Here is a 25,183-nt window from a genome sequence, read left to right as displayed (position 1 = left end):
CTGACACAGAGCAGCTTATACATTTAAGGTATATAGCATAGTGACTTGACTTTATTCAGAGATTATCACAGTAAGCTTAGTTGACACCCACCCTCTCATACAGATACAAAAGAAAAAAATGAAACAAGTTTCCCCTTGTGATGAAACCTCTTGGGGTCTACTCTCTTAGCAGCTTTCCCGTCTGTCTTCCAGCAGTGTTAACTCTGGTCCTCCTGTCCATGACCTCCCTGGCACTCGTTTCTGCTCTCACGGGCACCTTGTACCTTTTGACCACCTTCCTCCAATCCCCTTCCCCTACACCACCTCTGGTAACCACAAATTATGATCTTTTCTTCTACAAGTTTGTTTTTTGATTTGTTTTGATTCTACATATAAAGGAGATGATACAGATTTGTCTTTCTCTTACTTATTTCATTTCACACAATGCCCTCAAAGTCCATCCATGTTGTCACAAATGGCAGGCTTTCCCCCCTTTTATGGCTAAATAATATTCATATATATATATATATATATATATATATATATATATATATATACCTCAACCTCATTATCCATTCATCCATCAATGAACACTTAGGCTGTTTCTGTATGTTGGCGATTGTAAACCGCAGATTCCAGGCCCTGCCGGCTGCCAGCCCTATGTGATTCTGGCCCCAACTGACACTCTCACTTACTGCTGTACCACGTCTGCTCCCATCCAGGGGATTGAATTCTTCATGGGACAGACACCATAAACTCCCTTCAAGCTTACTGTCTCTAGAGGTTAGAGACTCGCCCTTCAAAGCAGGACCACAAGAGTTAAAAATGCATATTCCCTGGCCCCACCCTCCAGAGAGTCTGATTCCGTAAGTCCAGGGAAGGGCCCTGGAAACTGCACTTTAACTTGTCTAAACAATTATGGTGGAGGTGAGCCACAGACCATACTGTGAGAAATGTGGACCCAGAGGATAATAAAATAAGCTATTACAATAAAATGTGGCCATTGCTGCAAAGAGGCCTTCCAAGGAGACGGGTCTAGTGTGGGGTGGGCAGTGGGAGGGAGGGTGGGCACACTGCCCTTAGAGCAGGACCAGCCCTTAGATTCACTCAGTAGACATTTTCTGATAAGTAATATGGAGAATGAACAAGCCTGTACTGGGGTGCTGGGGGGCACAGAAGAAGACCCTCAAGGGGCTCACATTCAAGAATGATGTCAACTGTGGCTGCACATTTGAATCTCCTGGGCCCCATCCCAAACTAATGACATCAGAATCTCTGAAGCTAGGCCCTAGACCTCAGATCTTCTAACACCCAAGCCTGAGAACCAAGTGTTCTAGAGCAATGGTTCCCGAACTGTGAGCCTGAGCGATGGCACCACCAGGTAACTTATTAGAAATGCGGATTTTCAGATCCCACTCCAACCCTACTGAGTCAAAAATTATGGATTGGAAACCCAGCAACCTGTGTTTTAGCAAGCTGCCCCCCACAAGGTTGATCCTCCTCCATCAAGTCCACGCTGGGGCACAAGCCCCAACCGTGGCCACACATCAGAATCACCAGGGGCTTTAAATACTAACGATGCCTGGAACCCACCTCCTATATGTTCTGTTAAGGTCGGGGGTGGGGGGCTGGTGGGGTCCTTGGAGAGTTACAAGTGACCTGGGTGATTCTTAATGTGCAGTCAGCTGCAGACAGCCACTGGTGTGACAGTGGGGCTCCAACAAGCATCAGGATGCCCGGAGATTGCAAACTGCGGGACCCCACCCCAGAATTTCTGACTCTGCTTATGTGGGATAAGGCTGAGAATCTGACAACTTTCCTTTCTAACAAGTTCCCAAGTGGTATTTTTCCTGCTGATCCGGGACTAGAAGAGGCAGGCCAGCATACAAAGAGGTCGAGCACAGTGGATCAGTGTGGGAGACACCAGCTTCGTGTGACAAGTGAGATGGGTAGGGGTCAGCCAAAGCACCCTCCTCAGCTCGGCTCTCCATGACTCAGCAGCCTCTGCGGAAGGATTTGGTTCCTCCACTCTATGGACCTCAGCAGGTCCAGTAATGTGTTGTGTTACTCAGCAGAGAGCTTCCCCCAACAAAGTTACATGCATCTCTAATTTGTACTTCTAAATTCCAAGGTTAAGTGCACAGGATGGGGGTGGGAAGTAGTAGAGGACTAGTTAAATAAATTTTGATGGGGCACCTGGGTGGCTCAGTGGGTTAAAGCCTCTGCCTTTGGCTCAGGTCGTGATCTCAGGGTCCTGGGATTGAGCCCCACATCGGGCTCTCTGCTCAGTGGGAAGCCTGCTTCCTCCTCTCTCTCCCTCTGCCTGCCTCTCTGACTACTTGTGATCTCTGTCTGTCAAATAAATAAATAAAATCTTTAAATAAATAAACAGATAAATAAATTTTGGTTTACCCATCCAACAGAATACTGTAAAGCCCTGCAAAAATAATGAAGCAACTGTACATAAAGGGACAGGAAATGATTTCCCAAATAAGTTGTTGAGAAAGTAACCAAATACAGAGCAGTATGTATAGTATGATCCCATTTGGGAAAAAGGAAAAAAATGCATACACATATGTGCTTATATCTGCACCAAATATCTCTGGAAATATAAATGAGAAAGCATAGCAGTGTGATCTCTGGGTGGAAACTGGATAGCACAGCAGGAGGGAGACATACTTCTCACTGTACACACACCCTTTTGCTCGCTTGCTCACTTGCTTGCTTGTTTTTTTCTTTTTTTCCAAGAGCATAGATTACTGTCTCAGAAGTAAAGGAAGAAATATTCATTAAAAAACAAAATTCCGGGGCATCTGGCTGGCTCAGCCATTGGGCGTCTGCCTTCAGCTTGGGTAGTGAATCCCAGCATCCTGGGATCGAGCCCCACATCAGTCTCCCTGCTCAGCGAGGAGCCTGCTTCTCCCTCTCCCACTCCCCCACTTGTGTTCCCTCTCTTGCTGTGTCTCTCTTCTCTCTGTCAAATAAATAAATAAAATCTTTAAAAAAAAAAAAAAAGAATGTTCTTAAAAAAAAAAAAAAAATTCCAGGGACGCCTGGGTGGCTCAGTGGGTTAGACCTCTGCCTTTGGCTCAGGTCATGGTCTCAAGTTCCTAGGATCGGCCCGTGTCGGGCTCTCTGCTCAGCGGGGAGCCTGCTTCCTCCTCTCTCTCTGCCTGCCTCTCTGCCTACTTGTGATCCTCCTCTCTGTCAAATAAATAAATAAATAATCTTTAAAAAAAAAAATTCCCATGGAGAACTCTTTGGTGACACAAATAAAACCCTTTCCTGGGTGCATTGGTTGGGTCACTTTTGTCATATCAGAGCCCAGCTCCAGAGGGCAGGCCCTGGTCAGCAGGTCAGCTGCACGCACTCCCTGATCTCTCCTGGGAGCTCTTCTCCCCAACTCCCCCAGGAGCTCCCACAGTCAGAGGAAAACTGCTATTTTTTTTTTCCACTTCTTCTTTGCATCCCCTAAATCATCTGTTTGAGCTCTTTCTGCATACCAGACTCACCACCGAATGGACTGAATGAAAACAGAAGGTGCCCACGACTGTGGAGAGGGAGCCCAGGCAGATTCCGAATCCCGCCTCCGCCTACCTGCCGGATCTGTAACTCCAGGCAAGTCGCTGGCCCTCTCTGGGCTTCCCCATCAGTGAGCCATCAGATCGCACCTTAAGGCCTGTGTGTAACCTGCCTGGCACACACAAGGTGCTTAAAGTACTCGTCTCATGTTCCTACTTCCCTTTCCCAGGCTTCCGGTAGCCAGACACAGTGAGGGAGAGACAAACTGGACAAGGAGGACAAATCTAATGCAGGACGAATCCTGCATTAGACACCGGGGAAAGAGAGTCATGCCTCACCTTCCTCAGAAGAGTCTTCTGTGACCACAGCCTTCAGGCCCTCGCAGGTCCCTGAGGAGAGCCCAACAGTTAGTGGCCCCAATGCCCCGGATACCATCCCTGACTTGGAGGAAAGTGCAGAACACAACGTGATTGCGGGCCAGAAAGAGCAAGCCTTCCAGTCGTTTCTTCACCAGGAGAGGCAGGACGGATGGAGTTGCAGTCATGAGCACAGACAGCTCGAGCCAGAAAGACCAGAGTTCCCAGCCCAGCTTGCCCTTTGCTGGTCCTTCACAACCCCACGTGGTGGGAGCGGGGGGGAGGGGGCTGTCCCAGAACCTCAGCAAGCCCCAGTCTCCTCATCTAAAAAATGAGTCTGATAATGCTGGGTCCACATTAAGTAGTGGGGACAACATAATGAGACAATGAATCTAAAGTGCTTGGCGACACACGTGGCACACATCCCAGCCCCAGCCCTCAGGACGTTCAAGGCCACAGGGAGGGTGCTTCTCTGACCTGCTGGCCAAGCTGGGGAAGGAACATCTGACCTAGAGGCAGGGATTAGGGACAGGCATGTGGGTTTGCAAGAAAAGGCAGAAAGGTGGCTAAAGAGACAGGACAGAAGAAGTGGGAGTCCAACGGGCCAGGTTTCATAAGGGCCTGGCCAAGGTCCTCCACACAGGGGCGGTCTCCTGTGTGTTACTGGCTCCCTTTAGACACCAGCACGTGCATCCATGAGACACTCACACACACACAAGAAACACACAGCAGCACACCAGGGTACCCAGAGGAAGACTACACATACTCTAGACAGGCCACATTCATATTCAACTTGCTACACCCTGAGAGGAAGGTCAAAGTTGATGGCTCGAACCCTAGGCATGAGGAATTAGAATCTTTTCGTGAAAAGCTCCATCAGTCACTGTCCGCAGGATCCTACTGTTCCCTGGGTCTCCACTACCCCACAGAGAAGACCAGGCCAGGCCAGAATCCATCTGTCTGTCCCAGAAGCAGATCTCTTCTTGCCCTCCCTCACCCAGCCAGCGAGCCTGACACCCCATGACCCAGGAGCTGCTCTCACTGCCACCCCCTCATTCTATAAACTGACTGGTGGGGGACAGGAGAAAGAAGAGGCCAAGACTATTAGAAAACACCCCATGAGAACTTACCCTCCTCCTTCCTGAGAGACATGGTCTGGATCTGCAAAGATACAGAACAGAACAGGCAGCCGGGAACCCTGCTCTGTGCCGTAGGCCTGCCCAGCACCATAAAGAAGGGACAGTCAGTTTCCATATCCCCCACTGGGAACTAGAAGGAACTCGGAGAACGCTGCCCCAACCCCCCAGTATGCCTCCTGCCATCCATATGTAAGGGGGGTGGTGGCACTGAGGTTGAACAGCAGCATCCAGGATGGGGAGGCAAGAATGCTCCTCTTCAGAGAGGGACTGTGATTTGAAGGGCAGGAGCCCCACATGAGTGGAGTGGGACAGGCATACAGCAATACTGCTGGTACACTTGGTGGACAACCAGGGTAAGGCAGGCTCCCCCCACCATGGGGACATGAGCTGAGGGCCCCCTGGGCGGAAGGAGGCATGAGCTGGACAGTCATTAAACTGCTGAGCCCTTCCTTTTCCAGAAGGTGCCTCTTCATCCTCCTTCCACACAGTTGCACATGGGACAGCCATCTGTGACAACGTGACCGCACACCACAACCATAGCCAAGTGTCTAGGTTGGGGCAGAGAACTCTGAATTGGAAACATGTGAAGTCAAGAGCCAGTGGCAGCCAACTGGTTTGGGGTTTGTTTGTTTGTTTGCTGCTTGTTTATTTGTATTGCCATATGGGGTAGGTATGATGTGAAAGCTGATCTTCAGAATAAAAGGAACAAGTTTACGCAGATCTAGAGAAAAGGACAGAGACACACAGCAAAGGAAAACTCCTGACCACATTCATGTCTCTCGTTCTAGTTAATCCCAGACTCAGCTGCTCTCCTGCCTTGAACTTTCTGAGACACCCTGTCTATCCTTAAGACAAATTTCCTCTTCTGCTTAAGCTTCAGTTGTTTTTTATTATCTACTGATGAATGACACATCCAATGCCAATTTCCAACTACTTCTTTCTTTGCCTACCTCTATTCTAGAGACTCTAAAACTAATTATTTGCCTTCTAACCTTCCTTGCAGCTATGGTTGCCCATGTAATACAGCTCTGACCAATAAAATATAAGCAAAAGTCTGAGGAAGGGGCCTTTTCATCAACTTCTTCTACTGAATATGCTTGTGATGGTTGGGGCTATGGCAGCCATCTTGCAATGATAAGGGTCAAACATGAAAACAAAAGTCAACCCACTGAGGATGATAAAAAAGAAAAACTGAGTTTGGATTTTCAATGACATAATTTTGCTGCCAAATCAAGGCCATCAACTGTCACCTCTTTTGACGTTACAATACAAATAAACCCCTACTTATCTATTCTAAATCCAGGTTTAGCCAATGGGCTCCCTAGTGAAATATCTGCAAACAGGAGTCCTGGGTAACAGAAGGAAGAAATTTCCAGACTGGACCTGAGGTGGCCAGAGCAGTGAAGAGCTAAGTGGCGGGAGGCCCAGAAAAATGAAAAGCAGAAGAGAGGGTCAGATCCATTACCCGAGTGAAGTACAGCTGGGAGAACTGAAAACACAAAAACCAGGGAGTGGGAACAAGACTGAACTAGATAGTGACAGGAGGTGCTCTGCTCAGAGAATCTGTGTGGAGGGGGTTTCAGAAGCAAGGCAAGGCCCTGAAGCCACAGAGGGGCCCCTCTGATGGCAGAGACACCTGTCCCCTGACTTGCAACTCAAAAGGGGGAGCTGAGCCCAGACTGGGCAGAGAGTTAGCAGTAGGTCAAGGGGTCAGCTCTAGGAGAGAGGTGCTGTGTGAGCAGATGACTTCTCACCATACTAATTTGTGTGACAACATCTTCAGCGTCCATTAATTTAGGACAAGTGTTTTGACCAGGAAAAGATGTCTGAGAACACAATGAAAAGAGCCCAAGTTTTGCAGTGCACTGCCTGGCCAGGGCTGAATCCCCACACTGGCTCTTATAGGGTATGCTCTGTAGACTTGAGGGAGGCACCTGCTTCTCCAGCCTGTTCCATCATCTGTCAAAGGAAGATGGGAGGAAGCCAATGTCTGCCTTGAAGGGCAGCAGTGAGGTTTAAATGAAGTAATATACCAAGTATCAAGTAGGTGCCAGCCTTTAGACAGTGTCTGGTGTTAGTGTGAACTTAGCTCAGGCCTTCCGGACAACAGGGCTATCTTCAGCCTGGAAAGAGACAGCCGCAGCTTCATCACTCTTTTCTCTCCTGAGAGAGCCTCGTTAATGAGACCACTGCCAGTGAGTCCGGAGAATCAAAGGAGATCCTCACAGAGAAGAGGCCTAGGGGCCCCAGGGCCTGGCAAGGAGGAGGGACAGACCTACCATCTCCTCCTGGGAGGCAATGAGCCTGGCTTGTTCCTGGAGCTGGGCGCGGAGAGCACTGATCTGGCGCTGGGACCGGGCAGCTGCTTTCCTCTGATCCTGAGACAGGGAGGCCCGGAGCATCTCGTTCTGCTCCTGCAGCTGGTGGGCACAGGGGACTCAGTCAGTCAGGTGTCACAGCAACCTCGGAGTGCCCGGGAGCTGCAGGGCCTGCTCCTGGAGGCACATGCTGGCTGCAGTTTCACCTGAAGTGGGGTGGGGGCTTCCAGACCTGGGCAGGTGGCTTCTAACAGGATGGAATACTTTCCAGTTTGGGCATATTTCCAAGCTGTGCTTGAGGGGAAGTGAGAATTGGATACAGACCCCTACAATCAGGGCAAACAGGCTTTCTGTCCAGCATGACCACCCACGGAAGGACAGTCAGATAACCTGAGGCCATTCATGAGTCATCCAATAGTGTTCTTAGGGAAAAACCGGAAGGTGAAGAAAATACTGTCCCGTGCTGTTGTAAGAGTAGATAGATGAGACTCTTTCTATTTGCATAAAGATACTCTAGAAAAATACCCAAGAAAGCAGTACAAGTGGACAGAGAGCCACGGGGTGGGTGATGGGGGCAGGTAGACAGAGTTGGGGTGGAAGTGAACCTCCATATATTTCAGTACATTGTACTGAGTGTGCCTTCATATGTTTCTTCCACTTTTGGAATAAATTAAACCGTATTTCCCATCTGAAGATGTTTCAAATAAAATAAAACCATCAGATGGTCGGGGCTCCTGGGTGGCTCAGTGGGTTAAAGCCTCTGTCTTCAGCTCAGGTCATGATCCCAGGGTCCTGGGATCAAGTCCCACATCGGGCTCTCTGCTCGGCCAGGAGTTTGCTTTCCCCTCTCTCTCTCTCTGCCTGCCTCTCTGTCTGCTTGTGATCTCTCTGTTAAATAGACAAATAAAAATCTTTTTTAAAAAACCCATCAGATGGGAATTACTGGAAATGGGAGTGCTGGCCTCTGATCTGAGCACCTGCCTTCTTCTTCTGGGCTTTCTGTAGGCAGTACCTGGAGCTTCTGATAACCAGCTTCCTCCTCAACTTGCTTCCTCCTCAGGGGCATTTTCATAGGAGCTGTTTTCTCATTCTGAGGCCTGCTGCTCCCTATTCCCCGATCTCAGTATTTGACCCTTTCCATGTGGGCTCCCCTTGAATGATGGCTGAGGTTCTCTCCTGGGTGGGGTTTCAAGGAAGAGCGCAAACATGAAATGACCAGACAATGCATCTAAGGTTTCCAGGCCTGGTCTCTGTGGACGGCCTGAAGGGGTCCCTGCATAGGGGACCACAGAGTAAAGCAGGTGTTGGGTTCAGAAGACAAGTCCCAGAGGCCCTGACTCCGGGCCAGGGAGGCTGCTGTTTGGGTGGCTGACCCCTTCTGGGGATTGATTGGGGTCAACCACCAGGAACACCATCAGCAACCAAATACTGGTCAGTTTGAGGGGGCTAGTGATAGAGGATGGGGGTGCCGTAGGGTAAGAGGAGGTTTCAGGAAACCCAGCTCCCTCTGACCACCCAGAGTTACCTCTTGCTTCTGAGCTGCATGCTTTCCCTGAAGTTCCTTCATTTTTCTCTTCCATTCTGCTTTCTGAAAAAGATAAACAGGACTCTGGATATCAGAATGTACTACAAAGCTACAGGAATTAAAAAGTGCTGGCTCATGATTAGGCAGAGTAGTAAAAAGAACAGAAAGCCCAGACAAAGACTGGGGGGTGGTGGGGGATAGAATCTTACTCTGGGGGAAATAGATTATTGACAAATGGAGTTCAAACAGGTGGCTAACTACCTGGAAAAAAAATATATGAACTTCAATCTTTATTTCATATCTTAAACCAAAATAAATTTTAGGTGGGTCAAAGATTTAAACTTAAAAATTGGAAGTGATATCAGTAAAACGGTACCATAAGAAATTCCAGCTCTCAAACCACCCACAGGTGCAGATTCCTCTGTGGGAGCCCAGGAACCCAGCTGAGAGTTTCTGACACTTCAAAAGAGGAAAACAAAAAAAAAAATAAAAAATAAAAAATAAACCTGAGAATAGATGCAGTCCAGAGAAGTTTCACTTTACCTGCCTCAGCTCTCCCCAAGGAGGCACAGTTTGATGCCTAAAGAGACACCCCCTCAGCCTGCAATTTTTCCTATGAAGGAAAGTGACAGCAAGTGAGCACCCACCGCCCCAGCCTCATGGGGTGCTGCCCAGGAGGCCCACTTCTTTCCCCCGCCCTCAGAACTGGGGGACAGGGCAGAGCCAAATCAGCCTGTGGCACCCAGCATGGGGATCTCAACAACCATCCACAGATCCGACTGGCTGGTTTGTAGACACCAGGAGGTGTAAGAGGAGAAGTATTTACCTGCAACCAATATTAAGTTATTATCAGCTTAAAATAGACTGCTGTACTATAAGATGGTTTATGTAAATCTCACACTAACCACAAAAAACCTATAGCAAATATGCAAAAAGTGAAGGAATCAACGCATACCATTACAAAATAAAACCATCACATCAAAATGGAAGGCAGCAAGAGAGGAGGAAAGGAACAAAGTAACTACAAAACAGTCTGAAAACAATTAACAAAATGGCAATAGTAAGTCCTTACTCACCATTAATTACTTTAAATTTAAATGGACCAAGTCCTCCAATCAAAAGACACAGAGTGACTGAATGGATTAGAAAAATAAGATCCAGCTATAGGCTGCCTACAAGAGATTCATCTCAAGGACACACATAGGCTGAAACTGAAGGGATGGGAAAAGATATTTCATGCAAACCACAACCAGGAGAATGGGGTAGCTATAACTCCGTCAAAGGCTTTAAGTAAAAAACTGTTACAAGAGAATAGTCACTATATAATGATAAAGTGGTTAATTCATCAATATAACAATTGTAAATATAGAAGCATCCAAAATCAGAGCACCTAAACATATAAAGCAAATATTAATACAACTGAGGGGAGAAATAGCAATACGGTAAGAGTATGGGGCTTCAATGGCCCACTTTCAACAACGGAAAGATCATCCATGCAGAAAACCAAAAGGGAACACTAGACTCGAATGTCAGTATAGACCAAATGGGCAAGACAGAAATATATAGAACATTCCACGCAACAGGAGAACCACCTATGGAATGTGAAAAAATATTTTGCAAACCACATATCTGATAGGGAGCTCACATCCAAAATATGGGGAACTTCTATACCTCAGTACAAAAAGAAAAAAAAATTAATAGACAAAGAGTCTGAATAGACATTTCCCCAAAGAAGGCCTACAACATTAGACATTAGTGAGCACAAAAATGTAAATCAAACCACAATGAGATACCACACCTTACACCTGCAAGATGGCTATTATTAAAATAGATATAGGTAGATAGTTAGATATATAAAACAAGTGTTGGTGAGGATGTGAAGAAAAGAGGATCCTCATACACTGCTGGAGGGAATATAAATTGGTGTAGTTATTATGAAAAACAGAGTGGAAGTACCTCAAAAATTAAAAATAGACTTACTCATTTCCCCTGGTATCTCCCAGGTAGACATGAAATGTATTTGTTAATAAACTTGTTTGTTTTTCTGTTATTAAAAAAAAAATTTAAGGGTGCCTCAGTGGCTCAGTCAGTTAAGCATCTGACTTTTGATTTCAGCTCAGGGTCATGAGATGAGCTCCACAACGGGCTCTGTGCTCTGAGTACAGTCTGTTTGTACCTCTTCCCCTGCACCTCCCCTCTCTTGCAAATGCCCTCTCTCTCTTTCTCAAACAAATAAATAAATAAATAAAAATTTTTTAAGAATTAAAAACAGAACTAACATGTAATCCAACAACCCTACTTCTTGATACTGACCCAAAAAAACTGAAATCAGGATCTCAAAGAGATACCCTCCCATGTCCATTGCAGCATTATTCACAATAGCCAAAACAGGGAAACCTAATAATCCACTGATAGATGAATAATAAAGCAAACATGGTACATACATACACTGGAATACTATTCAGTCTTAAAAAAGAAGGAAATCCTGCATCAACATGAATGAACCTAGAGGACGTTACACTATGTGAAATAAACCAGATAAGAATGACAAACACTGTATGATCTCACTTACTTGTGGAATCTAAAACTCATAGAAACAGAGAGAGAATGGTAGTTGCCAGGGGTTAAGATGAGGAGAAAGTGGGAAGGTTATGGTTAAAGGGTACAAGGTTTGTTCTACAAGATATGTTGTATATTTAAAATTAGCTAAGAAGGTAGATCTTATGTTGTGTTATCACCACACACACAAATAAAATAATAATAATAATAAAGAGGGTGGGAAGAAACTTTGGGAGGTGATAGATATGACTGTGCCCTGATGTGGTGATGGTTTCAAAGGTAAATACTTATTCCCAAACTCACTGAGTCATGTACACCAAATATGCACAACTTCTTACATGCCAATCATACCTTAATAAAGAGGGACGTATGAATGAAGGAATACATAAATAAATAAATAAATAAGGCCTTAAAGGAAACACAGAAACATTTTCTTTTTAAACCTCTGAGTGGCCATATACAAAAGATTGATAATTTGATCATTTTGACCACATAAACATTATTAATTTCATATGGCCAACAAAACTGGAGGCACAATATTGTGGGGGAAACAACCACAAGAACAAGGACGCCTGGGTGACTCAGTCGGTTAAGCATCTGCCTTTGGCTCACGTCATGATCCCAAGGTCCAGGGACTGAGTCCAGCATTAGGCTCCCAGCTCAGCAGGGAGCCTGCTTCTCCCTCTGCCTGCTGCTCTCCCTGCTTGTGCACTCTCTCTCTCTCTGACAAGTATGTAAACAAAATCATTTTTAAAAATTAAATAACCACAAGAACAAGAAAAGTTTGGGTTAAGTTCCATATATCATAGAAACTCTCAAATTGGTAAGGAAATCCATAGACAAGGAGGCAAATGATGAGAACAGAGGTCATTTCTTAAAGTGAAACCTGTAAAACATCAAGTAGTAAAAACAATTTACCAATCTCAGTTAGACTTTAAACTCTTTATTAACAATCTTAGCAAGCAGAAGCAGAAGCACAATCTGATAGAGTGATCAGGTCCTTCCTTGTCCTGGAGCAATCAGTGACACAGACCAAATGTAGCTGGACCGTTGTAAGATTCCTCCAGTGGTGGCGGAGCCACCTCCTGCAGCCTCAAGAAAGCAGACTGGGTGCCAGCCTCTCCAACTCCACACCCAGGGGCCTCCCAGCGGCAGCATGAAATCGAACTGGGTGGGAAAACTTACACCATGGACAATGGCAACTGCTTTACAAATTAAAGCTTTTTTCGGTCCAGAGAGTGGTTGTTGGATATTTACCATCACCAACAAGATCCACTGGAAATGCCTTCAAAACAGGACACTGTCACACTTCCTTAGAGTTGTTTTCAACTGGGTTGGAACCAAAATGAGGGTGAAGGTACCCAGTAAGGGACATAACTGTATGTATTTTGAAAAGATGCCAAGCAAACCTGATATTGCTCCCATGTGTATACCAGCCTCACCTGAGAACCCTAAGAATCTGATCCCATGCTTTCATGTATCGGCAGAAGGTCTGCAAAGGTAAAACCTGATGTCTTCCACATGAAAAAATGCTCAATATCATTAGCCATCAGGGAAATATGAATCAAAACCACAATGAGATACCACCTTACACCAGTCAGAATGGCAAAAATTAACAAGACAGGAAACAACTGTTGATGAGAATGTGGAGAAAGGGAAACCTCCTACACTGTTGGTAGGAATGCAAGCTCGTGCAGCCACTGGAAAACAGCATGGAGGTTCCTCAAAAAGTTGAAAATAGAGCTACCCTATGACCCAGCAATTGCACTACGGGATATTTACCCCAAATATATAGATGTAGTGAAAAAAGGGGGTATATGCACCCCATTGTTTACAGGAGCAATGTCCACAATACCCAAACTGTGGAAGGAGCTGGGATGCCCTTCAACAGACAAATGGATAAAGAAGATGTAATCCATATACACAATGGAATACTACTCAGCCATCAGAAAGGATGAATGCCCAACTTTTGCATCAACATGGATGGAACTGGAGACAACTATGTTAAGTGAAGTAAGTCAAGCAGAGAAAGACAATTATCATGTGGTTTCACTCATATATGGAACATAAGCAATAGCATAGAGGACCATAGGGGAAAGGAAGGAAATCCAAAGTGGGAGAAATCAGAGAGGGAGATGAACCATGAGAGACTATGGACCCCAGGAAACAACCCGAGGGTTTCAGAGGGGAGGAGGGAGAGGGGGTAACTGGGTGATGGGTATTAAGGAGGGCATGTGCTGTGACGAGCACTGGGTGTTATAAGCCACTAATGAATCACTGAACAATGCATCAAAAACTAATGATGTACTATACAATGGCTAACTGAACATAATAAAATAATAATAATAATAAAATAGAAAATATCAAACTGCATAATGCATAGAGAAGATAAATATTATTTTGTATAAAATATATTTCCATTTTATTTGTACATACATGAACACATCAACATAGGTCTATCTGCATATGTGCACATATATGTATATGTAAAATGTAAAATTTTCTTACTGTGCATGAATTCAAAAATTTTAAAGGTTAAAAAAAACAGAAACAAAACAAAACAAAAACCTAATGTCTTCCAACTTCCATAAAGCCAAGAGCAAAACTGAGAGACTTTGTTGAAAATAATATGGCTGGCTGTGGGGAAAAGGGCAAGAGCCCTCAGCTCACCTGAATATCCATCTTCTCTCTCAGGACCTGGAGCTCCTGAGTCTGCCTGAGTCGCTCCTCAGACTCCTCATCCCGCAGTGACCCGAGATTGGACTCCACCACACTGTGGGACTGCAGCACCTGCAGTTTCTGAAAAGTCAGGGCCCAATTTTATTCAGATGAAGATCTAATCTTGATGTTGTCTTTTATACAGTCAGAAGGGTCCACCACATCCCACCACAAACTCCAGCTTGTCTTCACCGGACATCTATGTGCCTATATATATTCACACAAGTGTTCATTCCCCTCCACGAGGGTTCCCCTGAGAGCTCAGTGCTTACGCAGGAGAAGCAGGAGCCCATGGACAAAAAGAATTCAAGAGCAGAATTTCAACTGCACTGAAATTCAACTGTCCCCAAAGCCCAAAGCTCACCAGACATTTCTGCCCCCATTTCCTCCTCAGTCTTGAATACGCTGAAGAGAATTAGACTCTTAGAGGCTTTGGGAGGGTCTCATGCACTCTGGACCGACCATTCCCTGAACACTCCTGTCCCTCTTCCCATCAAAAACTGCTGGCTGTCACCAAGAAGGCCTGGCTTTGCCTGGCTTGGAGTGGTGTCACCAATACCTAGTGATTCCTGAGCGTGCAGTGTGTAATCTGAAGGAAAAGGCACAGAAAGGGGGATCCAAGAGAACAGGCCTTGCCACCTGTGGTTACACTTTTAAACATACCACTTCTGCAGTCACAAAAGCAAATTATCTCCATCTCTATTACCATACCAAACTCACAAGCCCCCCCATTAAAGCTTTAAAGAACTGCACGTCCCTGAGTTTAATTTACCATTCTTCAACTCTTCTAGACTGCTAAAGCAGTATCAGGTAAAATCTTAACCATTTCTAATTGAGTATTATCATAGAGTAAAATGCTTTTCAAGTGTATGTGCAACCCTCAGCTTCTGATGTGTCATTACTGTCTTCACACCGATGTTTAGACAACCAGAGAGCAGGATTTCTCGGCATCACAAACCTTCATGGCAATTTCCATTCAACTAGGGACTCCTTTGGCAGTTGGATTTACCCTACATCTTCTCTCAAGTTCTCTCTGCAGTCAGGCAACTTAGCCAAAGTAAGCTCACAGGCCTTGGTATCAAAGAGAAAATTTTGAGGAGAAACATCTTCAAGAAGTATTTCTCTTTCATTGGCCCTCCTAACACCAAGGGGAATCTTTTCTTGTGTAATGAGACAGACAGTCTTACTGTGTTATTTATTCCCATGGTAAATGAAATCTTATCTTTTTCTCCCCCAAATAAGAAGAAAAACTAACAAAATAATTATCCAAATACACTGAGATGTGTGTATCCAGTTTGGTTCCTATAATAAAATGTCACTTGAGAGGAGATGGGGGCGACATACGGACACAAAAACACAGCATAAGCAATCCTATAGAGGAAAGACCAAAAAAATGATGTTCTGGTTTAGGAAAATGTGATCCAAGTTAAAAAGAAACATGGATGGTAAGAATTATGTCCTTATTTATCAAAACTTCAAATGTCTGAACTGAAGGAACCCTCTGAGGTGGTTTCTGAACAATAACTCCAAATTCAAACCAATACCTATCTATCAAATGTCTAGTCAGCTAACACCATGTTGGGGGAGGAATGGGAGTCAGCAGAGGTGTGGGCGAGCTCAGGAATGATGAGCACAGAGTTGGTAAGAGCATGAGCTCCGTGGGGTAGAGTGGCATCTTGTCACCCACAAATCATCCCTGACCACATGCGGGAACATTTAGGATGGGAGGACTTGGGTCACTAGAGATAAACACACACACACACACACACACACACACATCATCTCAACCCCAAGCCTTCCCCATCCATGACTTCCCATCTCAGATTGAGATGATGGACCACCCAAGATCCCACGCATAACCTATAACGATCTCCTCCTGGAAAAGTTGTCCAGGTGTTTCTTTAGCAAAACATAGAATGATTGTGAGAAATGCGATCAGACAGTTCATTTTCAAAAACAAAACAAAACAAAACAAAAAATATATATATCTATATATTCTCCTTGATGCTAGCAGGACCAATAATTAGAGCTCTATATATTCTGAACATATTTCTCCTCAAAACATTTTCAGCCATACAGTCATACAGGCTTATATGGGAAGATACAGTCCAGGGATAATAACCTACAATAAGGTTTTCCTGAATAAACCTGACAGTAGACCCAGTAGAAGAGCAGAGGCTTTGAAGTTTCATAAGTCAAGTTCAAATCCCAGGTCTACCTCTTAGTAGCTGTGTGATCCCATAACATGGGGCCTCAATGTCTTCTCCTGCAAAGGAGGAATGATAATAGCTTTCTTTTAAGGAACTTTAAAAAAGAAATAAGTAAACGGATATTGTACCTACTTTGAGAATGTTATGGTTGTTTTGTTGTTGTGAGGATTAAAAGTTAATGTCTATATATAAAGTGACCCACACAGGAGCTGGGAACCAGTAACTACAGTCAGTAAATCTTATTATTATGTGTGATCTCCACAGACCCCAGCAGAATGCCTGGCAGGTAAGCAGCACTCAACTCACAATTTGCTGGGAGAAAAGTGCATTCATTTAAATTCCGCTTCATCTCTTGTCCAGTGATGAAAGAAAGCTCTTTGCAAAAATAAAGATAATGTCTGGGAAGTTCTTACTACATACCAGACAATGTTAAGTGCTCTCTATGTGCTAATGTAGCCCTTTCAGCAACCTATCTTACAGAAAAGAAACTGAGGCACAAAAAGGTTAAGTAACTCACCTAAGGTCACACAGCCAGTATGTGACAGAACAGGGATTCGATTCCTGGCACCAGCCTCTGTTACCCGGCCTCACATTATATTAGCCCAAATGGCAGATGAAATAAAACTAGTACAAACTAAGAAATAAATTTTGAGAATAAACAGCTTTTTAGCAAAAGAACTTTCAACGCTTTTGTGTTGGGTACCTCTTCTAGCGCAGAGTTATGGCTGGCAACACTTTTAAATTCATCCCAAAATAATTTTTTTAGCTTGTCTATTTCCTCATATAGCTTGGCCCGCTCTTTTTCTTTCCATTCATCAAATTCTTTCTTAGCTTCTATTTCCTTCTGACGGGTGATCTCTGCTTCCTGGAAAGAAAAGCAAGAACAATAGACTCATTAATTCCACATTATGGCAAATATTGATTGAGAAAATGCTAGGGCTCCTTGTCTGGGCAAGTCACTATGGAGACCCAAAGAACATTCATTACCACAGTTTGGTCATGGAGCGGGACAAGTCTTATCTGAACTGTAAAGACCCTTGAGGATAGGGACCCTGTCTTTTCTCTCCCTTTGTTTGAGGCATAGTTGACGCTCGATAAACGAGGAATGATAAAATGAGGAAATGAATGAAGAATGACTACATGAAGGAAGGAGTGAGGCAAGTTTACATATCTTCATTCTACAATTATCTACTAAGTGCATCCCTGAAACTGGACTTTGGAGTTTATCCAGTCTTTGTTCTCAAAAAAGCGAACCAGCCAGGTAAAGTAAGAAGCTAACATTCTGGTCCAAATGCCCTCACAGGGTGCCAGAAAAGGCAGGAAAGTGAAATTCTCCGCTTTACATTTGGTCATACAGATCTGGAAAAATAATTGAGTTTTCCTTCCCAGACAACCCCAAATCATTTGCCACACTCAGGAAGATGCCACCCTGGTGCCAACTCCCAGCAGCAAAAAGCCAGCCAGACTTCTGGTCCTGTGAGAGACAGGTGCCCCATGGGTCTCCTGGGTAGTCCACAAGCAGCTCTCCCTGGTGCCTCCTCTCCATGCCCACCTGCAGCTGCCGCTGCCTCTCCGCCTCCCTCTGGGCTTCCAGCTCTCCTTGGGTCCATTTTAGCTTGGCCCGAAGCTCTTCCAACACCTCCTCCACTGGCTGTTCCTGCTTCTTCTGCTTCTCTGTGGGGTCCACGAAAAGAAAGGGTGGCCAGTTTAAGTGAAAAAGTGAGTGGAGCGCCGTTCCTCGCCTAAGCAATCAGCCACACCTCAGGCTGAGACCAGTTCTGCCACTTCCATTGGACACTGACCAGGGGCAAGTGACTTAACCTCCCCGAACCTCAGTTTTCCCAAGTTGATAAATGAAGATAACAGCACCCAGCTCAGATGGGTTGTTGTGAGGATGAAATGTGATAGTGCAAAGTGCTTAGCATACTGCCTGGCCTGACAGCTCCATAAACGTGAACTATGATTGCCATTGAAAATAACTATTTGGGCAGTCCTGACTCATGCATATGTAAACACGAGATCAGTAGAGTAACAGAAGCAGCATACAAAATAGCACGTGCACAGTGATTATTGATACAAAAAACATATCAATGGGTCCTGACAGCCATCAGAGAGGAGTTGAACATAGTGAAGATAATTGTAGTTTGAAGTTTACTTTGTTCAGAAACACAACAAAGTATTAAGTTTCAAATGAAAAAAAAGCAGCATGTATTATGAAGAAAAATTTCAGCCAAGATTGCTTTAAGTGCATGGATGCTTTAACTTTTCTAAGATTAATAAAAAAGAATGAATTGTAAGAGAACATTCTAACTAAACCACATATTTATAAACCAAGATTTACAGGTTAATGAAAAAGACACCAATAGTACTTGAACATTTGTTACTTTTCAAAGTACCTTTAGTTCCTATTAGATAGATGGCATCATTATTAAAACTCTAAGCCTGTCTCTGAAATGAGATATGGTTTTCCCCAGATTGGACTTTTTGGAAACAAGCAATTTTTAGATGTAGTGAAAATTAATTTGGGTTAACAAAGTGATTTGAGATAGTATGAAAAAGAAGAACAGGGGTATTGAAAAGCCAGCTGCCTGAGAATAAAAAGATCATGAACATTAATTTAGCAAAAGTTGCCTTAAGAACATACTTTCCCTCTCCTTCAGCACTTAACCTTAAGAAAATAACAAGGAATATGCACAAAGATTTATATACGGGAATGTTGATCATCATATGATTTCCAAAAGGGAAATTTATTTTTTTTAAATATTTTATTTATTTATTTGACAGAGAGAAATCACAAGTAGTCAGAGAGGCAGGCAGAGAGAGAGAGGGGGAAGCAGGCTCCCCGCTGAGCAGAGAGCCCGATGCGGGACTCGATCCCAGGACCCTGAGATCATGACCTGAGCTGAAGACAGCGGCTTAACCCACTGAGCCACCCAGGCGCCCCCAAAAGGGAAATTTATGAGTAACCCATATAAAGTACAAAGTAATTTAATCGTGAAATAAATTATGATAATCAGAGGATGGGATACTATGCAGCCATTAAAAATCATATTTTCTAAGATGACTGAATGACATTGAAAATGTAATATATTCTTAATTGAAGATAAGCAACAGTTAAAACTGCATAGTATAGGATTATATATGTACACAGAAAAATAATGACATAGAACAAACCAAAATATTAACTAGCTGATACTGTCCATGGTTTTTATTTTCTCTTTTCTACACTTCTGTATTTAAATTTACCAGGTCAAGGGACACCTGGGTAGCTCAGCCAATTAAGCTTCTGCCTTCAGCTCGGGTCATGATCCCAGAGTCCTGGGATTGAGTTCCACACCAGGCTCCTTGCTCAGTGGGAAGCCTGTTTCTCCCTCTGCCTCTGCTCCCGCCGCTTGTGTGCTCTCTCTCTCTCTGGCACATAAATAAATAAATAAATCTTTTTAAAAATCAACAAACATTTTAAAAAGATAAATTAAATTTTAAAAAATTTTTCCAGGTCAAAGACATTTTTCCCAGCTTTTTATTGTGGTAAAATATATATACTATAAAATTCAGCATTTAACCATTTTTTTTAATTTTTTATTTTTTATAAACATATATTTTTAGTCCCCAGGGGTACAAGTCTGTGAATCACCAGGTTTACACACTTCACAGCACTCACCAAAGCACATACCCTCTATATGCTTTAAATAACTCCCATGGACCCCCTCCCCCGGCCCCCCACAACCATCACTTTACTTTCTGTTTCTATAAATTTGATGACTCTAGGTACCTTGTATCAGTGGAATCACACAGAATTTGTCCTTTTGAGACTGACTAACTTCACTTACCATAATATCCTCAAGGTTCATTCATGTTGTAACATGTTACATAATTTCCTTTTTAAGGCTGAATCATATTCCCTTGCATGTATATACCACATTTTGTTTATCTAGTCATCTGTCTATGGACATTTGGGTACTCCAACATCTTAGCCACTGTGAATAATGCTGCTATGAACATCGGTATACAAATATCTCTTCAAAGACATGTCTTTTTATCAGAAAAACTCATTTAAGAAGAAGAAAATCTGGGGGTGCCTGGGTGGCTCAGTGGGTTAAAGCCTCTGCCTTTGACTCAGGTCATGATCCCAGGGTCCTGGGATCAAGCCCCGCATCGGGCTCTCTGCTCGGCGGAGAGTCTGCTTCCCACCCCGCCCCCGCCTGCCTTTCTGCCTAGTTGTGATCTCTGTCTGTCAAATAAATAAATAAAATCTTTAAAAAAAAAAAAAAGTAGAAAATCTGTTTTTCTTTAGCAGTCTCCAATACAGAGCCAAGAAGAATTAGATATATAATAAATGCATAACAATTAAGTAAATGGTGCTGTTTTAAACTCTAAGTCTGCTCTTTGAAAAGGAAATTAAAATGAAAAAAATAAGAAAAAAGTTTTATTTAATGAGATTTTTATATTTATATGATTTATATTTTCATATTTATATTTATTTTTTGTGTTAATAGCTATTTCTTATGAACCACAAATGTAGATATAAAGAATGTAAATCTCTTTATGGGGGAACATACAGTCTCTCTACTTGTTTTGGAATTTGAAATGGTAAAATTAAAGTGATTAAGTCATAGTTAGCTCATGTACATACAAAATGTCAAAGACCTGGTCTAACTGCTCATTAACCCCCCTTAAGCCCCTTCCTAGTTAGCATCAAAAAATAGCAGATTCATAGGAGAATGGAAGGTGAGGACCCTTCAGAGTCATGCCATTTGACTGCCCCATTCACAGCAAAAGCCACTGAGACTCAGAGGGGGTGCATTGACTGTGGTCACATCATAGAAAGGAATAGAGCTAACACCAGAACTTACCTATCTGACTCCCTTCTTCTCTACACACATGGTCAGAAACCCTTCCAGACCCACATGGGATGGGTCCCCCACCACCCCACAGTAGATGATGAGATCATCCCCTTCTTTACTGGATAAGGTCTGAGGACAGCTGTGATGGTCTACATGCCCCACACCCACTGCAGACCAGCCCAGACTCTTCGACCATCCCAGGAGGGCCTCCTAGACTCACCGCCTTCTGCTGTGCCTGTGTGCCTGCGTTGGATGTGGCCCCGGAGGAAGGTGGCATTCAAAAACGTCTTGTCACACAGGTGGCACTGCACAGAAGGGAAATGGTGGTAAGCCAGGATTACAACACCTGGCTCAACCTGGTGTCCTCCCAATATCAAAATTCCCATTTCCGTGGGCTTCCAGGGCTGCTTCAGAAATGAAGATTTGATCTGAATGCTACGGTGCGCTGGGAACTGGTGAGCACTGACTAGGTATTTGAGGACACCAAGGAATTTTTGTTGGTTTTTTCAAGGCATGATGATTCCCTTGTATTTATATTTAAAAGTGAGAGTCCTTGCCTTTTAGAGATACATACTGAAATAGGTATAGATAACACCATACACTTAACACACTTCAAAGTGACATAGGTGTGGGGCAAGTGGGTAGGGGAACACATGCAAAAATATTGATAGTTGATAAGGTAATGTACAGATGAAGGTTCATTACACTACTCTCTCTTTTGTACACATTTAAAAATCTTCACACTACAAAGGAAAAAAAAAAAAAAGAAAGAAAGCCAATGCCCAGGTCCCACCCCTGGAATTGAGAACAACCAGAGGATAGAAGATAGTAGATCTCTAATTCTACTTCACTCTCCTCAAGCATTTCAGACACTGCCAATCTATCATATCATCTTTTCACTGTAAAATTTCAAACTTTCTCCAACACAACAAAATTGCAGGTTGCCAATCCTACTCAAGCAGACTAAGAGGACAGATTATTTGCGATCTTCACACAAATGTGACAGAAATTGCCAGTTGTCCCCCAAGACCCATTTTCCCTCTTTCCTCAGTAATAGAAACCCTTATTTTTAGCTGATCATAAGGTTAATGAGAATAAACAATTTATGCTCCAACCTCCCTTGCCATGTGACTAAATTCTGGCCAATGACATATAAGCAGAAGTGATATACACAACTTCTAGAAAGTATCATTAAGGGAGTTAGGACCGCACAGTACCAGCTCCTTCTTCCTCTGACAACAGAACTCCCAAGTTTTCTTCAGGGGAATTACCCTGCTCCTCACTCTCCAACCACAGGCTTCTGTCCATCCCCAGCTCCAAGGTGGGACATGTGACCTAGACCAAAGCCAGTCACAATCCTGAATTCCCAGGGACCTGTGAGTGGCTCCCAGATGGATAGGAGATCAAAAACAGCCAAATACAGGACAGTGAAAAATGGCCCAGATCTCTGGGACCAAAGTGGGCCTTCTATCATGCCAGCCTTGAACCTGGGAAAATGAGATACTGGCATGGTGGCCCCACTTCCTACCACACAGACAGACTCTTTCTGAGAATGGAACCCACACTAAAGAAGAGTTGCCAACAACTACAGAAAAACAAACTAATTTCTAGTGCCATCATCTGATTCCAAGGACAAGCCACGTATGAGTCCCACCAGAGCTCTGAATTTTCAGTTAAAGTAACCAATAGATTCTTTATTGGCCTAAACCAAGTTAAACTGCTGCTCTGGCATTTACTACTAAAAGGATTCTGACCTTTTTATCATAATTAACATTGTATCATATTATTCCTTCTGTCCCACCCACCCCCAGACTATGAATTTCTTGAACACCTGAGCCAGCATGACTTGTGCCTGCCTCCTCAGAGCCTGGTCCAGGGCCAGGCCCCCACAGCAATTCATGAAAGTGTAATGTCCTCAGGCCACACTTGCCATGCAGATGCAAATGTTCATATGCCACTCCAGGTAATGAAATGTCACTAGGTTGAATGATGGAGTCACTTTCAGGAATGGGGCTGGTGGTACCACAGTACCACTCGCTTGCTACAGACTGATTCTACACACACACACACACACACACACAAACACACCTTTTTATATCACACTGCTACATACACACAAACCTTTCAAACACACACACTCACACCCTCCATAAATACACACACCCTTACACACATATATATCCTTCATTCATTCATTCATTCATACACACACACACGAACCATAAATATATCTTTAGATGCATACTTCACACACAAACATATGTTAGACACCACAAACTCTACATACATACATACACATATCCAAACATTCACATGGTAGACACACATATTCACACTGTCCTTAAACATGCACAGCCTCTACATTCATACCTGCACACCCTAGACAGGCACCCTCTCCACAAACACACACACATATTATACACGTATGCACACACATCCTTCAGATACACACTTGCCCCCCAACACACACACACATGCTGGAGAACTTGATGAGACATCTCTAACATCTGCTCTTCACCCCAGAAAGCAGAGCCCATAGTAATCCTGGGACCCGGGGTGCTGGTGCCCAGGTGGCCAGGTGGTGACTGAGCCCACAGCCTTCCCCATCCCCGACCCTGCAGAGAGTCCTCACCGCGTGGTAGCTGTGGGCCCCTGTCTGCAGGAGCAGCTGCTGTAAGGTGCCAATCATCTTGCGACGCCGTCGGCTCTCCTCTCTCACACCCCTGAGCTCGTCGGCCTGGCGCCCCAACTCCTGCTGGCCACGCTGCTGCTGGCCCAGGCTGGCCTGCAGCCGGGCCTCCAGCTGGGCAACGCTGGTGCTCAAGCAATCCTGGCAGTGCAGCAGGTATTCAATGATGAGCTGGGCCAAGCGCAGCACCTTGAGCAGCACCGGGTCCACAGGATGCCCACAGCGGCTGCATGCCTCTCGGTCCAAATTGCAGAAGGTCACCCCGGTGATGTTCTCCTGCAGGGCGGCCACGTCCAGCTCCCGCGCCACACGGTCCACATCCAGGGCGCTAATGCGCCTCCAGTCCACGCTCTCAGAGCGAGGCTGGAACTTGAAGGTAGGCAGGGGGTAGGCCCCAAAGAAGGTGCCACTGAGGCCTTCAGCAGGGGTAGCTGGGGACTGCATGGGCTGAGGAAGCCCTGGGCCGCCCACCAAGGGAGGGTGCCACCAAGGCCACGGCAGCAGGCACAGGAGCTGAGAGAGGGCCTGGAAAATAAGGAGGGGTTCCGAGTTTGGTGAGATGCATCTGGCTGCAGGTACTGTACACCTGGCCAGCGGGAGCCTAAGTGGGGCAAAGGGAGGGAGCTGGACAGCAGCCATATTACCCATGGGATGCACTGACTGGGTGAGAGCTGAGGGAGCCAATGGTGTGACTCTGTAATCACAGGGATGGGGATTCAGATCGAAGCCTTGGGCAAGTTCCTTCACATCCTTATGCCTTCTGTGTATATTGGGGATCCTGGAGTCTACTCTTCAGGCTTGTGGTTAGGAATAAGGCAAGTGAAGCACCCAGCCTAATACCTGAAACATAGGAGGTCCTCTTGCTAGGAATGAGGCAAGTGACTCTCCCCCACTGCTATGTGTGTGTCCCTGCCAGAGGTCTTTGTCAGAGGGAGGGGTCAAATGTCTAAGTGGGTCCTTCTGCAACCCTATACTGACCTCACGATAAGTTCCAATAACTTGCCGTGGGAGGCAAAGCCTCCTAACCACCACCACACTCCATCCTGTCCTCCCGTCATTACAAGACTACAGCCGACCAGGAATGCGCTACATTCCATAAAGTGTGCCCCAACTGTAAAGTGTGATCACAGGACTATGGTCCCCCTGGGGGGATGTGAGTAAGATGATGGCCACCGCGGTCTGGGGAGGCTTAACAGAGCAGTCATGTCTCTGCACAGACTCTACTCCATCCATGATGGTCTTCCTTTCAAACCTACTGGTTTAGAAAAGAGGTCCAGTTTGTTCTCAGACTCCTCTCCACTCTCTTGGAAGACACATAAATTGT

General features: G+C 44.6%; 1 protein-coding gene across 7 annotated transcripts in view; it reads right to left on the bottom strand.

The window, feature by feature from the left end:
• The window catches only part of DZIP1L (DAZ interacting zinc finger protein 1 like), a 43,009-nt gene that overhangs the window by 8,902 nt on the left and 8,924 nt on the right, over positions 1 to 25,183 (bottom strand). For all 7 annotated transcript variants that reach the window (XR_006609228.1, XM_045088869.1, XM_004762433.3 and 4 more), the window contains 9 exons: positions 23,803 to 24,384; positions 21,391 to 21,475; positions 17,879 to 18,000; positions 17,030 to 17,191; positions 14,069 to 14,197; positions 8,840 to 8,902; positions 7,276 to 7,416; positions 4,988 to 5,018; positions 3,840 to 3,890 (listed from right to left, as the gene is read on the bottom strand). Coding sequence is in view for 6 of the 7 variants with exons in the window: in XM_045088867.1 (XP_044944802.1) it covers positions 3,840 to 3,890; positions 4,988 to 5,018; positions 7,276 to 7,416; positions 8,840 to 8,902; positions 14,069 to 14,197; positions 17,030 to 17,191; positions 17,879 to 18,000; positions 21,391 to 21,475; positions 23,803 to 24,384 (1,366 nt within the window). In the remaining variant the exon portion in view is untranslated. The remainder of the gene's footprint in view (positions 1 to 3,839; positions 3,891 to 4,987; positions 5,019 to 7,275; positions 7,417 to 8,839; positions 8,903 to 14,068; positions 14,198 to 17,029; positions 17,192 to 17,878; positions 18,001 to 21,390; positions 21,476 to 23,802; positions 24,385 to 25,183) is intronic.

This window comes from Mustela putorius, unplaced genomic scaffold (assembly GCF_011764305.1).
Source record: "Mustela putorius furo isolate JIRA1106 unplaced genomic scaffold, ASM1176430v1.1 tig00003834_pilon_pilon_pilon, whole genome shotgun sequence".
In the NCBI taxonomy this organism is placed as follows: domain Eukaryota; kingdom Metazoa; phylum Chordata; class Mammalia; order Carnivora; family Mustelidae; genus Mustela; species Mustela putorius.
Note: the sequence above shows the minus strand (reverse complement) of the source record. Positions and strands in the feature narration are given on the sequence as shown.